This window comes from Loxodonta africana, chromosome 8 (assembly GCF_030014295.1).
Source record: "Loxodonta africana isolate mLoxAfr1 chromosome 8, mLoxAfr1.hap2, whole genome shotgun sequence".
Taxonomy (NCBI): Eukaryota; Metazoa; Chordata; class Mammalia; order Proboscidea; family Elephantidae; genus Loxodonta; species Loxodonta africana.
In genome coordinates, this window is record NC_087349.1 from 28,760,828 (window position 1) to 28,777,264 (window position 16,437).

General features: G+C 39.5%; 1 protein-coding gene across 1 annotated transcript in view; it reads right to left on the reverse strand.

Annotated features, from left to right (window-relative positions):
* Positions 1–16,437, reverse strand: part of KCND2 (potassium voltage-gated channel subfamily D member 2) — a 556,110-nt gene that overhangs the window by 19,946 nt on the left and 519,727 nt on the right. Inside the window, exon 2 of the mRNA XM_003407235.3 lies at positions 2,527–2,689. Coding sequence (XP_003407283.1) covers positions 2,527–2,689 — 163 coding nt within the window. The remainder of the gene's footprint in view (positions 1–2,526; positions 2,690–16,437) is intronic.

The window sequence follows — 16,437 nt, forward strand, 5'->3', positions numbered from 1 at the left end:
GTTTTATATGACAGCTTTGTACTTCCTGAGGTTTTCATATAGTTCCCTCTTATATTAGAGAGGGGGCCCTAGTGGCATAGTGGTTAAGAACTCGGCTGCTAACCACAAGGTCGAAGTTTGAATCCACCAGCTGCTCCTGGGAAACCTTGTGGGGGCAGTTCTACTCTGTCCTATAGGGTCTCAGTGAATTGGAATCTACTCGATGGCAAAGGGTTTATTAGAAAAGGAGTTTCTAGAACTAAGATAGACCAGTGGTGGGTAGCTTAGTTTTTCACAAACAATGTTTGTTTGTGTCCAGGAGAGGGATTACAGCTGTGAGCAGGGCCATCAGGTAGTATATGAAGGCCCCTGGTGGAGTGGCCAGTTGTGGCTGAAATCCTTCCAGCTCTGCTTGCCAAGTTGTGTAGCCTGCGTGTGACTGCAGCTGCCCAGCCGTTGTTAGGTGCCGTCAAGTCGACTTTACTCATACCCACCTCATGTGACAGGGTAGAACTGCCCCCATAGGGTTTTCTAAGATGTAATCTTTATCGGGGTAGATCGCCAGGTCTTTCTCGTGCAGAGCCACTGGGTGGGTTCAAATTGCCACTCTTTTGGTTAGCCAAGCCCTTAACTGTTATGCCATGAGGGCAACTGCTCAGAGTACCTTCTTCTAATCCTTGCAGCTCATTGGATAACCCGTTTTCTATATATCCACATTAACTAGACTATTATGACTCTTTCCTACAGTAAATGGTCTAAGACTAGGTATTTGTCCAAAGGTGGAGGTCTGTAAAAGTAATGACAAGGCTGATGGAGTGATTCTTTGCTAAAGGAAGAGGGTCTCTGACAATGGACACGAATGAGTTCTCTATATAATATGCGACATGACCATACAACACATGAACTTAGTAACAACCCCAGCGTTCACCTATGTGAATAACTTTAACTTTCCAAAGAATTATTTTATATGACTTGATGCTTTATTAAAGAGGCTGATACTGTTCAAAAGCGTATTTAAAACCTTGTTTTAGAACTTACCTACAAAGCCAGTTACAAACTGCATCAAAATCTCTCATGCTGTTTTATAGTCACCCCCCATTACCCAGCTTATACATCTGCTTGAGTCATTATTATATGTGGTTTTGGGATTTTTTTTTAAAAAATGAATCTATCCTTAAAGGAACAAATAGTGACCTTGAAGAATACTGGAAACATTGAATCATAAGCCCTGAAGAAACTATAAAAAAAATTTTCCAAAATTATTTCTAAGCAACAAGGGCTCTGTCTCCCAAGATGACTATTTGGCCAAAAATGGGCAGGCAGTGTGCTAAAGTCAAGTATTTCTGTGAGTCAGCCTATCATAGTGTCCAGGTGTGTGAACCTGGGAGCCAGACTGGCCTGGACTGAATAGTAGTAGCCCTCCTTCTTAGTAGGTATGTAACCTTAGAATTGCTCAATTTCTGAGTACCTTAGGATTCTCATCTACAAAATAGGAATAATAATGGGAACTGATTCCTACAGTTGTTGTGAAGATTATATGAATTTGTTTCCTGAAAACCGTTGGACCAATGCCTAGCACATAATAAGCCATCGGTAAATGTTAAGAAGGTCCCTGGGTGGCACAACAGTTTGTAAACAGTTTGTGCTTGAATGGTAACCTGAAGGGTGGCAGTTTGAACCCACCCATTGGGTGGGTTACAGCCAAGAAAACCTTATGGAGCAGTTCTACTCTGAAACACATGAGTTGCCATGAGTCACAATCAACTCCACGGCAACAGATCTTTTTGTTTAAATTTTTAAATATTAAATACTGTTAATATTATTATGTTACTTCATATTAATATGATGGATCTATACAGATGCACATATACATTTGCATTTAACCTAATCTTATTGTGAGGTAGGTATTGTTTTCCCCATTTTACAGAGGAGCGTGTACTATGCTTACTCTCGGAGGGACTAATTAACTGGCTCAAGGCTCAGAGAAGCAGTAAACTGCCCTTTAACAGTCCTCATCTGCTGGAACCAGCTTGACCCCTGATGGACGGAGGCTAAACAAATCAGATCTAGACATCTTAGTCTAATAAAACTTTCCAAGAAGCCATCTTTGATTTTACTACTGTCATTAGTGTTGTCTACCAATTCTTTTTTTTTCTTTTTACTTCTAGTAGGATTGCGTTTCTTTGAACCTAGACATGGCTATGTGACATGCTTTGGCTAATGCAATAGAGATGGAAGTGAGTCCACATCTAGATGAGGGCTGTAGTGTCATTTTACCCCTCCTTGAATGACTACAGAAGTACAGTGTTAAGATGGAGCATACATTACTGGACCTCTGATGGATCTGTAGCATGACTGAGAATTATTCCTTGTCGTTTTAAGTCACTGAGATTTTAAGTTTCTTCTTACTGTAATATAACTCAGCTTGTCCTTAGTGATGCAACTACTGAACAAACCAGGAACACTGAATAGCCAGTAAGGGATTATGAAGCTTATTATAAAAAGTAGTAGATGCTAAGTCATGGCGGCAGAGAGCTGAACACACACCTTCTGTGCCCTCCGTTTGTCTGCTCGTTGATTCTGGTGGTAGATCCGACTGAAGTTGGAGACAATCACTGGAACAGGTAGCGCAATGACCAAGACCCCACTTAGTGAACAGATGGAACCAAAAATCTTCCCTGCTATGGTTTTGGGTACCATGTCACCATACCTGGAATAGAAAAAAAAAAAAAGTATATATATATATATATATATTTTTTTTTTTTAAATCACAGAAAGACAATAAACTACTTGTATTGCTTTAAGTCAATTACTTTTTTAGATATATTGATTTCTATTTCATGATGGCAATATACATGACTTCAGACTTTCATAAGCTAGAAATTATGAATACCTGAATATAAAATCTGTCTTTCACCCTTGCAGAAATTGTTTCTAACAGAAATCTCTGACTGGAAAATATTTTAAGCCACATGGCTTAGTGATAGTGCTTCAATTTGTTCTTTATATAATATGACATGGCTCTTAATACTTATTTGATAGTCAATATTTCCTCGCTGAATTTTACACTCCAGATAACACACTTTCTAGTTAATTTTTTTTAAAACATTGGATTTGGTATGAAATTTAAGAGGAAAGATTAGTACATCACATTTCTTTCAAGAGATATAATCACTATAAAATAAACATTTCAAGGTCCACATGAATCTGTACTTGGAAATCCAATGGAGTTTCTCCACGCTAATCTTACTCTCTCATTTGCGTTTGGCATAATTGTCCACTCTCTCATTGAAACCTTCTCTGCTCTTGGCATCTATATGAGCAAATTCCCTTAGTGGTCCTCTTGCTTCATTGACTGCTTCATTTCCGTCTTCTATTCTGGCTCCTTTCCCTTATTTGGTTTTTACATCTTGGAGTAATTTAAGGCTGAGGCTTGAGTCCCCTTGTTTTCTCCATATAAACCCCCTCCCTCTGTGATTTCATCTCATCCTATAGCTTTAAAACTATCTAGATGCTGCCAATTCCCTGATTTATATTAACAGTCCTGATGTCTCCTCAAAAGTCACTCATCTCTCCTGTAGTCTTTTGTGATTATCCCTACACTGGGCATTTAAGAGGCAATTAAAACTTAGATCACCAAAATGGAACTCTTTATCTCATTTGTCCCTTTGGCCCATCTTCCCCCAAACTTTTTCCTCCCACAGTTGGCCACCTCTAAACAAATGGGGCTAGCAACCACCCAGTTGCTCAGGATCTTTGCTTCCAGTCTAGCCATCTGGGAAGCTGAAGCAGAATGTGCAGATTATGTTAATGAGGAAACAGTCAAATCTAAAGGAATTTAGAAGATGAATGAAAAAGGCATGAAGACTTTCTTACTATAGGGATACGTGAGTAGGATTGGAAAGTCATCTCCTTTTTCTAAAATGCTGTAAGCACATGAGCCAGTTTCTGACTGCCGTGGTTCACATCCACGCACAGCCATATATTATAAATATCTTTTCTCCCTTTAAGGAGGCCTAGTGGTGCAGTGGTTAAGCACGTGGCTACTAACCGAAAGGTTGGTGGTTGAAACCCACCAGCCGCTCAGCGGGACAAAGATATGGCAGTCTGCTTCCGTAAAGATTTACAGCCTTGGAAACCCTATAGGGCAGTCCTACTCTGTCCTATAGGGTCACTATGAGTTGGAATCGACTCCACAGTAATGTGTTTTTTCCCCTTTGCACTGATTATGCATTAGGTGCACACACACACACTCACACACACACACACACCACTTACAACACAGCTTAAAAACAAAAAAGAATTTGATTTTATGCCTATCAATTAAGATTTAGAAAGGGTTTCTCAAAAAAGGAAAGTAAACGAAAATTCAATTATTTGTTATAGCCAGAGGGGACAGGAAGTGAGTTCATGTTATTAAAACAAGCCTTGAATAGCTAAATAAATACCTCATGTAGTTTCTCCTGTTCCTGACAGATTTTTAAAAACCAGTGTTTATTAGGAGCCCTGGTGGTACAGCGGTTAAGACTCCGGCTGCTAACCAAAGAGGTCAGCAGTTCGAATCCACCAGCCACACCTTGGAAACCTACGGGGCAGTTCTACTGTGCCTTGGTAGGGTCACTGTGAGTTGAAATCGACTGGATGGCAATGGGTTTCGTTTTTTTTGAGTACTTATTAAATGCTTTTTGTATCCTAGTCTCACTACGTTATGGGGCAGAGAAGGTCAGTGCACTTGTGATTATTAGAGAAAAATTAAGGGCTACACTGTGTGGTATAGTTCAATGCTCAGTAAGAGTACAATAAGACAGAAGAGTGGTAAGTTTACACAGCAGGTAGGAGTTGGGGAATCCTGTACACAGAAAGCCTACGCCTAAAGGAAGCAGGGAGAAGATAGATTCAGGGGACTCGGTGACTCTGGACAAATTAATAAAGCATCTTTCATCTCATTACTCTTGGGAAGAGAGACAAGAGTTTTCCCACGTTACAGCAAACTAGGATGGTCCTGTTGTGAGGACAAGGCAGAGGGGGATGGTGACAGAGCACAAAGGGGCAGAACAGGCCGGGGTGTGAAGACAGTCCAGGTTTTCCTGTGATCATTCATGTGAGGGCAGCCTGAGACCTTGGCTGTTTCCCGAGGAGCACAAACTACCTCCTTTCACATCAGTTGCCATCAAGTTGACTCTGACTCATGACGAACCTGTGTGTGCCAGAATTCAACTGTGTGCCACAGGGGTTGCAATGGCTGATTTTTTGGAATCAGATTGCCAGGCCTTTCTTCCGAGGCACCTCTGGGTGGACTCAAACCTCCAATTTTTCAGTTAGCCAAGCACCACCCTTCCAAGTACCTCTTGGGAATGTATATATTACCCTTTGGGCTCTTCTCCCTGCTCCTCTTGCCTTTTCAAGATCGGACTGCTGTTGATATTTGTAATATTTTAAGCATATTTCACCAGTTTGAATATGTTGGAAAATAAAGAAAAATGCACAGTGTGATTTGTATCTCGTCTTATATTGTCCATTTTCGTGTCTTCTCATTTAGGAATGACCTTGAGAAATGAAAATGGAAATTTTCTCTGTAAACTTAGAATTGGGCACAGAATCTGCTGGGAATGAGAAGTAGTTCTCTGGTGAGACCAGCTTCTTTCCTTTGTTAAACAAAGGACCTTTAAACTAGCATTGAAACTCATACCCAGTACCCCAGTGCCGTCAAGTCGATTCCGACTCGTAGCGACCCTATATAGGACAGAGTAGAACTGCCCCGTAGAGTTTCTAAGGAGGTAGACGATGTTGTTGTTTTTTTTTTTTTTTTCAAACTCATAGCAAGGGGCAAAACAACATTATATACCTAAGTAATCCTACTTCTCTAAAGCTTGGTGGAAGAAAGCTTCCAGACAGAAAGCTTTGTAAAGAGAAGTGACACTTATACTGGCTAAATTATCATTTAAAGTTTAACTATTGCCTACAATAATGCCATATTTTCATGATTCTTTCTATCCTGGGCACCTTGTTTTCGGGTTGGTATTTTATTCTTTACATTCCATATAAATGCATACTTTCATTTTTCTGAGTCATTATCCTTAACTTTATGCTAAACAAAGCACTATTATACATTCCATTTGTTCTGCTTGTCTTCAGAATTGAATATTATTTCTCCAGTCTTCAAAAACCCATTTCCCTGCCCGGCCACAACCGATGACTGCGCTGACAGGGAACACAACAGAGAACCCCTGAGGGAGCAGGAGAACGGTGGGATACAGATCTCAAATTCTCACAAAAAGACCAGACTTATTGGTCTGACTGAGACTAGAAGGGCCCCAGCAGTCAGGGTCCCCAAACCTTCTGTTGGCCCAGGATAGGAACCATTCCTGAAGCCAACTCATCAGACATGGATTGGACTGGACAATGGGTTGGAGAGAGATGCTGATGAGGAGTGAGCTACTTGCACCATGTGGACACTTGAGACTATGTTGGCATCTTCTGTCTGGAGGGGAGGTGGGAGGGTAGAGGCGGTTAGAAACAGGAAAAATGGTCATGAAAGGAGAGACTGGAAGGAGGGAATGGGCTGACTCATTAGGGGGAGAGCAAATGGGAGTATGCAGTAAGGTGTATGTAAGTTTATATGTGAGAGACTGACTTGATTTGTAAACTTTCACTTAAAGCACAATAAAAATTATTAAAAAAAAAACCCATTTCCCAAAAAGAGTTACCCTAAAACATTGCATAGATGTGGTTTTATTTTCTTACAGACTCCCCCCATCCCATATTTAATAAAATTGATGAAAAAACTACTTAGGGCCCACAATGTCAAATTATGTAAATATAAAAACCAAAAAAAAAAAAAAAAGCCCGTTGCCATCAAGTTGATTCTGACTCATAGCGACCCAATAGGACAGAGTAGAACTGTCCCATAGAGTTTCCAAGGAGCGGCTGGTGGATTTGAACTGCCAACTTTTTGGTTGACAGTCAAGCTCTTAACCACTGCACCACCAGGGCTCCAATGTAAATATAGAATTCTTTTAAAAATACAAGAAAACAGAGGAGAAGATAGCATACTATAAGAGAATAATTATCAAGAGTTCTATATAACACAAATGAGCAGACTTGAAATTTGCTAGGTGATAGAAAGTTTTCTGCATATTTCTTCTCTTACTTTCTCCTGCTTCATCTGAGTTTCCCTTTTCCCTATAATCACCATGTTGTTAGTAGAGTCATGCAGTTTTCCTTCTGCTCCTTATTTGCCCTGGACATCTGCCAAGGCTTACATTGATGGCTCCCCTTTCTCCTCACGTCAGTTAAAAAGGTAAGATATGGATGTGTTATTCACACAAAAATATTCATTTTAAATTTGAACATATTGCCCCCAAATACTTGGTAAATTTTCTATCTTTTGCCACATGTTAAAGATCACATTGAACGGAGGACCAGTTCTCTAGAAGAGAGTCAATTTTTGGTTCTCAAAGCTTTTAATTTTAATCTGATCTATTACGTGAAAGATTCGTGCACAATCTTGGCAGTATGGCACTCATTCTGTTTTCTCAATGTCAGAATAGTGGTTAAATCTGGCTAATTTAGACAAAAGACCTAGAATGAAGACATGAGTTCTGAATTATCAAGTCATATTGGAATAGGTTGGAAAGTGTGCATAAATTTTAAACATAATACACTTTTAAGCCCAATTTTATTAATATCTACTCCATTTTTCCCTCTTTGGAATTTTTCCAGAAATTTTATGGCTAGAGGGTAGCTGCCTTTAGATTTCAATAGCAAAATATTTCCTTGAATTTTCTCCAACGCATTCTTTGAACGCAATCCTGTTACCTTACTAGTCCTATTCACTTCACTTCAATTTTTCTTTTTTTGTCTGCAGAGTGTAAATGTAATCTCCTTACAAAGGAGAAATGTTACAGAAGGCAAGCTTCTCCAGCTGAGACATGACTTCTCTCTGTGAAGCTATCTCCCAAGGAGACTGAGACAGAAAAAAAAAACCATGTATTTTAAAAACAGTCCTGAAGGTAGAGATTTTCATACCACAGGAAGAAAATGTTGATTTTAAAACAAACCTCAATGCTTATGTCATTCAATCTCTCTCTTTTTCTTTTTACAATAAAAAAAGTCTTAAATTGCTAGGTATGAAGAATTGAGTGAATGGAGTCTGACCAGCTGCACAGAAGTCCAGAAGCATCCTGTATGTTGTATAGGGCAGGTGCTGGCTCAAGGAAGACTTCAGCAATTTCAATCGTTAAAAACAAAACCTAAGATCTGTGTTTGGGGATGTAGGCATTCGAAAAATACGCATTTTTAAAAAGTTCGGTGAAAGTTAGTGGATGTGTATAATATTCTGGAGAAAACCACTAGCTGATTGTGTGTGTGTTTTCGTCACTGATTTTGTGTTTACATTTTCCTCATAGACCTGAGTGCTGATCAGGGAGGCTGAAGAAACAATTTCTTCTGACCTGGAAGCTGGGTCACTTCTCAACTAAAAATTCTACCCCTTAGGGTCTCAGGAGTGATGTTATCCATGGATTTTCTGCCATAAAGCTTGGGATTCTAGAAGGATCACAGTTTGATGGATAATTTTTATAGTAGCTGCAATGTTTGCAAATAGCAAACAACTTTTTTTTTGAGTGTTTCTATGTAACACCTGTTGTGTACAGAACTTGCTTGCCAAAGGGGCCCTGGTATTACTTCGACAAGAGTCAGATTTCTCTTTGACATTTTAAAATCAATGTTTGTCTAAAAATCTCCTTGATTTTGCCTCCTTTTCTCTATCTTACCTGTCACTAGACTACCCTGTCTCTGTTGGAAAGCTTGAGAATTTGTTGGACTCTCTCACATACATATTTATTTATTCTATTCTCTCGTCTAAGCCAGCTTATGAGCTACTATTCTTTTGGGAGCTCTGCTGGCGCAGTGGATAAGAGCTTGGTTGCTAACCAAAACGATGGGCAGTTTGAATCTACCAGGCAGTCCTTGGAAACCCTATGAGGCAGTTCTACTCTGTCCTATTGAGTCACTATGAGTTAGAATCGACTGGACGGCAACTGGTTTTTGGTTTATTCTTTTAATACACTACCCGTCTGTCAATTTGTACTGTGGTGGCTTGCATGATGCTATGATACTGGAAGCTATGCCACTGATATTTCAAATATCAGTATCAGTGGAGCCTCCAGACTAAAATAGACTAGGAAAAAAGGCCTAGCAATCTACTTATAAAAATTTGCCAATGACAACCCTGTGGATCATGACAGAATATTGTCTGTTATAGTGCTGGAAGGCGAGCCCCCTATGTTTAAAGGTACTAAGAATACACAGTGGCTGCAACAATGGACTCCAGCATACCAGTGACCTTGAAGATGAAACAGGACTGAGCAATGTCTCATTCTGTTCTACACAGGGTCACCATAGGTCAGAGTTGACTTGACAGCAACTAACAATTCTTTTAAACTATATAAGCGTATTTTTAATCTTTTCCATTGTTCATGACACTAATAATTTTAGCATAGAATAAATGAAAGGGGAAGTCAGGAGTCCCACTCAAACTGGAGATTCTTACCCAGGATCCATGGACATGTAGAGACTCCATTGATGGAATTCAGATGGGTCAAGGAACTAAACATAGTGTACGTTTTCACGAAAAGAATTCTCGCGGCTTTTATTAAACAATAAGCAGTGTTATGGCCCAAATAATGTTATAAATTTCTGATTTACACATCTAAGGAATATTAATATGTATATAGTTAATATACAAAGTCTGAAAACACATTTTACAAAGGGAATGCTATAAAAATACCACCATTATTTTACAACTGCAAGTATACAAGATACCCACTAGGGGGCATAAAAACCTAAACGAAAGTTCGGAAACTAGGCTCTGGTTTTCACACGCTGAGAGGAGAAAAGTATTTCCAGTAAATTGCTTGTACCAATTCCATATCTTTGCCTACACACATTCAATATTTAGGACATATTTTGGGCAACTTATTGCTCTGGAAATAGTTGAACAGGAAAAAAAAAAATCCCACCAATTTCATAAATTGCGAAGGTGTTTCCAGAAAGATGCAGAACAATTCTGACAGCATTTTGTGTTTCTGTTAGAAGGATAAGTCATTTTTGGTAGTGTGAGATCTTACTACAGCGTAATTTTAAACAAGGTACCCTTTAAGCAGGGCTCTTAGTGGGAAAATTAAGGGGAAATTAGAGGAATGGTTTTGTGTACAGAAAGAGGAAAATCCAGGAAAGGAGCTAACATGCTTTTAACTCATCTGCTCACATTTATACAATAAGCTCTCATTCAGCTAGATTTCAGCAGGGCTTACTGACTGTACCCCTTATTTAGCCTGTGCCTTTAAAAAAAAAAAATTCTTGCCAGTTTCATTTTTTTCTCCTGCTTTTAGTCTATTATATAATAAAATGAGGGCTTTAAAGGTTATAAATGCAATATTTGATTGTGACCTAATATTCTAACAAAATGTTTCTACCTAAATAAATACCATCAGTGAAAGTCTTTATAGTTGCTTTTAATGTTTTATTTTCAAAGTATGATTTTCAGAGTCCGTGTTTGTAACACTTATTTTAGCCTTTGATTTTTTAAAAGTTATGCAAATATTTGTACAATGGATTCTTATGAGGCACACATTAAAAAAACACTAGGGTCTGGCTTTCCCAGCTGTGGGACCAGCGGAAATATTTTCCCCTCTCTCCTGCCCTGGGATCCTAGTCTTTGTTGCGAAGGCTATCCTTTCACCCTCACGTATCTTTGAGTCTGATCATGTCATTCCCCCGCATAAAAGCCTTCGTTGTCTCTCCGTCACCTGCAGGAAAAAGACTAAGCTCCTTAGCATGATATACACAGCTCGTCATGACTTGGCCATCTCATCCCTCATCGCTCATTCAGACATACTCTGTGTTCCAATTGAAACAAATAACTCTCTATTACTGGACTGTACCATGTCCTTCCATTTTTCCATACCTTTGTAATACTGTTCTTTCTAGAATATCCCTTCCCATCCCCACTGCATAAATTCTTTGGATTGATTCAGCACAAACATCAATTCTTATCTGGAGAATTTCCTTAGTATTTTATCTCTGTCCCATAAGAGCAATGTACTCCCTCTTCTATACTTCCAATGCTGCTTGCGACTAGTAGAGTACGATTTGTTTTTTTACAGTTTTATCTTTCCCACTAAATTCTGAGGTCCATGAGGTCAAGGATCATGTCATCATTACAAACCTAAGACTAGCAGAGGCCTTCTCCAGTGCCTAACAAATAGTCGATAAACACTTATTGCTTAGATAAATCTTCCAGGGAGAGGCCTGACGATAAACAATAACTATGGGAGGGAGCAAATGGAGACACATATCTACCATTCTATTTCTCTTAACCAGAATTCCTATTACTTGCCCAGACCCAGTGTCATGGATTGAATTCTGTCCCCCCAAAATATCTGTCAACTTGGTTAGGCCATGGCTCCCAGTATTGTTTGACTGTCCACCATTCTGTCATCTGATGGGATTTCCCTATATTGTAAATTCCATCACTATGATGTTAATGAGATGAATTACTGGCAGTTACACTGATGAGATCTACAAGATTAGATCGTGTCTTAAGCCAATCTCTTTTAAGATATAAGAAAGAGAAGTGAGATAGAGACAGGGGGACCTCATACCACCAAGAAAATAGCTCCAGGAGCAGAGCGAGCCCTTTGTACCTGAGGTTCCTGCGCTGACATGCTCCCAGACCAAGGGAAGATGGATGAAAGGACCTTCCTCCAGAGCCAACAGAGAGAGAACGCCTTCCTCTGGCACTGACGCCCTGAATTTGGACTTCTAGACTATTAGACTGTGAGAGCATGAATTTCTCTTTGTTAAAGCCATCCACTTGTGGTTTTTCTGATAAAGCTAAGACATCCAGCATCATCTCATATTCTCAATTTTTCTCATCTCCACTTTTTCAGTAGTGACTGAATTTTTCTCCAGGTACTTAGATGAAATTCCCAGCGTTACCTGGTTCTGCACTGCCAATAAATCCTATTTTTTATACCCAGAAAAGTCATTTTTAACTTAGATTATTCTAAGTGGAAACAGAGAAATGGAGAAACCTGGCAGCTTCCAGTTTCTCCCTGCATTCCATTGTGGCATGCTTCACAAACATGCATCTGACCAGGATTTTGAAACACAAATCCCCCCAAAATATGACAGAATTTTCAATCTTCAAAAGCACAACAATTTGAACAAATGCTGATCCCTTGTTCTCTGAATCTCACTTATCCTGGGAAATTGCTGGATCCCTCATATCCCTCTATTCTTTGTAAGGCTGCTAAACTTAAAGAAGGGACAGTAGTAACTCTGAAAATCCCATTGGTGGGTATCCATTTCTTTTAACAAAGTCCTCTCTGGTTATACCCTGGGGGTATATCCATCAAGCAAATCCAGGGCCCAACAAATGGCTGGCCATTTTGGCTACAGGCTGATAGCACCACCTTCTATAAGATGCATGATTTGATTTTGTATCCCAAGGGGTTTCATCTGCAACATGGTCAGAGCTGCTATCACATTGGGGGTTTTCTTTGGTCGCTTGCTGCCGTTGCTTCCATGTCTTCCATCCTTTGGAAGGTAAAACTTTGCTGGATGAAGCTCCCCAGTGTGCATGGTTCCCAGTCACTGCTACTGCTCTGCAGGCTGTCACCCAAGGAGCCAAATCCTTATGCCATTTTGACAGTTCTGTTCATAAATCTGTTTCCTTATAACCAACTACTTCTTTCACTTGCTGACACCACTGGAATTGTGAAATTGTTCACTGCTTGATATCCATTCAAAGACTCTTAAGTGCTTTTGTCGTGAGAAGAAGGAGGAGCCGGTTGCCAGGTTTATGCCCACAGTGTCAGCCTTACAGAAGACTTTCAGTTAGGGAGCTTGAAGCAAGAAGTGCAGACATTAATACAGCATGTTTTCATTTTTTCTCACCTGAGTTTACACAGGCTAAAACCCATTAGCGATTATAGGCCTCATGACATCTATAAGATGTCTTTCATTATTTACCTATTTTATTTTGAACTGTACATTCTGAATTACTTATGGATTATCCAGTAATGACCTAATGCATCTCTTGTTTCTAATTCAGCCCAGGAAGGCCTGATAATTTTGCCATCTATTGTCTACTTCTTAAGTAATACTGAGAAAAGTGCAAAAAACAAACTGTACCAGAGATCATTGTAGTTGTGTTGCTGGGTCTGTTGATTCTGACACATAGCAACCCCATGTGACAGAGTAGAACTGCCCCATAGGGTTTTCTATGCTGTTATCTTTGTGGAAGCACATTGCCAGGTCCTTCTCCTGTGGAACTGCTGGGTGGATCTGAAACCCCAAATTTTCAGTTAGCATCCAAGCACTTAACCATTGAGCCATAAGAGCTCCTTACCAGAGATAGAGACTGGGCTATTTGGGCAAAAAATTAGACCCTGTTTTGGAAGTAGCAGTGTCTAAGATGTTGGTACAGCAAATACAAGTTGTGTCCTTCCTAGTCGACCTGGCCATGCCCACAGTATTCATATCCCCAAATACCAAAATGTGATCTAACAGCAATCCCATGACCAGCCTGGAGCCCCTCACTCAGGTGACAACCCCAGGCCAGGCCTGGGTTCAGCGCGTTCTGTGCGAGAGCCTTGGGGCCAGTTTGGAGTTAACCACCACAGGGCAGTTTTCCACTGATTATTCAGTCAGGCTACCTGCTTGCCTTGTTCCTTCCTCATCTACACATCGCTCTGCCTAGTCGCTGACCAGGAACTGCTTCCCTGCTAAAAATCCCCAAATTCTTTAAGCATAAATAACTTATTACATTCCTGTTTCATGTAAACCATCGCAGCTCTTCAAGTACAAAAAGAAAAGAGATCAGAGAAGGTGCAATTTAACCTCCCAAAGACAGCTGGAAATTTCCAGTCCAATCCCCGCCTTCAGTTGAACCTGGGAAAGATTTCATAGTCTTAAACAAAGTTTGATTTTGATGATAAAACAAGGGTCTATATTTACTTTTGAGATGATTTAGAACCATTCTATTCTGATCGATGAGAGACAATTTATCTCCTAAACGTGAATGAAGGTATTATATACACATTTTGTATTTAGGTCCTTTTGTTTCTTTTTAGGAGGTTAAAGCATTGATAGAATGGTTATTCTTTCTCTTAACTATGCAAATTAGGGTATATCCAGGAAAAATATAAGCAAAGGAGTTCTTAAATAAATTCATGGCTCTACCTCTATGCTTCTAATTTGTCAGATTTCTGTCTGAAAATGCTCTTGTGTTTGCATTCTGATTGTATCCAGTTAAAAACAACAAAAACAAACAAAAGACAGAACAAAATGGTACACCTCCTTAAACAATAAACCAACTTAAAAGAAAATTATATTAAAAAAAATTATCTAGTCTTCATTTTAAGAGGAAAAAGGAAACAAATCATATGAAAATTAGTTGACACTAGAAATTAAAAAAGAAAATTCCAGAAAATCTCACATTCCAAGTACATGTAATGCATAGCTATGTATATCTCTTTGTATATTGCTATCTATACTTAATTTGACTGGCAGTTATAGCAGATTATAAGCATAACACTTTGCTTATAAAATAATATTATTTGTATTCAGGATCTAACCAGGAACACTGCAACCATGTCAAGTAGCTACAACAGAATGGAGTTAATGGAGGGCATTTTTTGCACAGGTAATGGATGAGCTGGGAAACCAAACAAGGGTCTGGAAATTATTCCAGAAGTTAGTAGCAGTCTAAGCCCAAGGGTAGGGTCCCCTGATAAAAAATGGATCCTCACCAGGCCGTGATGGAAGGAGGTGGAGCCAAGGAGGAGGGTCAGCTGCTACAGGGTAAGATGCAAAGAAGGAGGAGAAATACCCTGGCTCCTCCCCTAATCTCCTGCCAATGCTTCCCGCTGTTGAACTGGCAGAAAACTAGCTGACAAGCCAGCCTGGAAAATGGAGCTTGCTGGGATCTCCATAGTTAGTAAGAAGAATAACCAAAATGGAACCCAAGGGCTTTTTTTTTCTCTAAAGATGTGCTCTGCCCACCTCATCGCCGCTCACTGCTAAGGTTCATTCCATTTCTAAGATGTTATGACCCAGATGCAGAGCTTTATTTTGCTGACTGACCCCAGCCTTCCCCTAAAAGTACCCAATTAAATGTTATGAAAATTAAAACCCCACCAGTGTGACTGTTAGGACCTCTCCAGATAGCACCACCCTGTGCCATGGCATCTATTTTTTGAAATACCACAAGCAAATCAGCCTTTCTACCTAACCTGTTGCCGTGGAGTTGATTCTGACTCACGGTGACCCTGTAGGACAGAGTAGAACTGCCCCATAGGGTTTCCAGGGAGCGGCTGGTGGATTTGAACTACTGATCTTCTGTTTAGCAGCTGAACTTTTAACCACTGCACCACCAGGGCTCCTTTCTACCTTCAGGAGTAAGGAAGAGTTGGACCTTCTACTAGAGCAGGCTCGAGGCATTTCAGTTTCTGTCAAGGTGTGCATTGGAATCCCTTGTAAATGAGAACGAGCTAAAGAACCCAAAAATCTGTGAGGAAAAAAATGCCAAACATGAAGCAACACTAAAAAGGTGTCCAATTAGATCTGACGATTGTAAAATGTTCTCCTTGTATGAAATGGGCACAATGAGTAATAAAAACTGGTCCCTGGGGCTTCCAAAGTGAGTGATGACTAAGTGCTGGCAAGAGGCTTTTAATTAGAATAAATCATTTCAGAGTTGCATCCTTTAGGAGATCACTGAAAATGCCATTAGTAATCAATTAAAAAATTAAAGTCATATTTTAAGGGCAGGTGAGTGTGTGTAAAACCAAGTTGCCTTTAAAAATGAACATGGTTCCACAATTAGTCCAGTTGCTCATGGCCTCTTTGCTGCAGGAGTTCTCATTTCTGTTGTTGTTGTTTATTATGGTAATGAAAATAGAAAGTCTATAGCTAAACATGTCAGAGCGTGGCTGTAAGTTATAAATTTAAATAAAGAAAAAATATTCTTATGCATAGAGGAGAATATAAGATTGTGGATGAAGGTTTTGGCAATAAAATGAAAATATATGATGTGTGCTTTAAATTAAAAACAAGAAAGAACATAGTGGTCCCATTTAGTCATCATTAACATGAGTAGCTAAAATACTCTGAAAATTTGTTTTATAATTTGAAGCTTCTGCTACTAATGAGGGTTTATGATAACGGTTTATTTACAGTGGTAGGGTAAAGCCTTTTGGGGGCTTTCTCTCCCTCTTAACCTGATGCCTTAACCTCAGACACCAGTCACTATGTGGTCAATGGTGGCTGATTTTCATAGTGCAAAACGAAGCTTAAAATTGAAAGAGCAGAAAGAAAAAAAAAAACTTAGAATGTTTGCTAGTGTTTTTATACGTACAAATAAAACTGTCTGCTTAGATCAAAGCACTT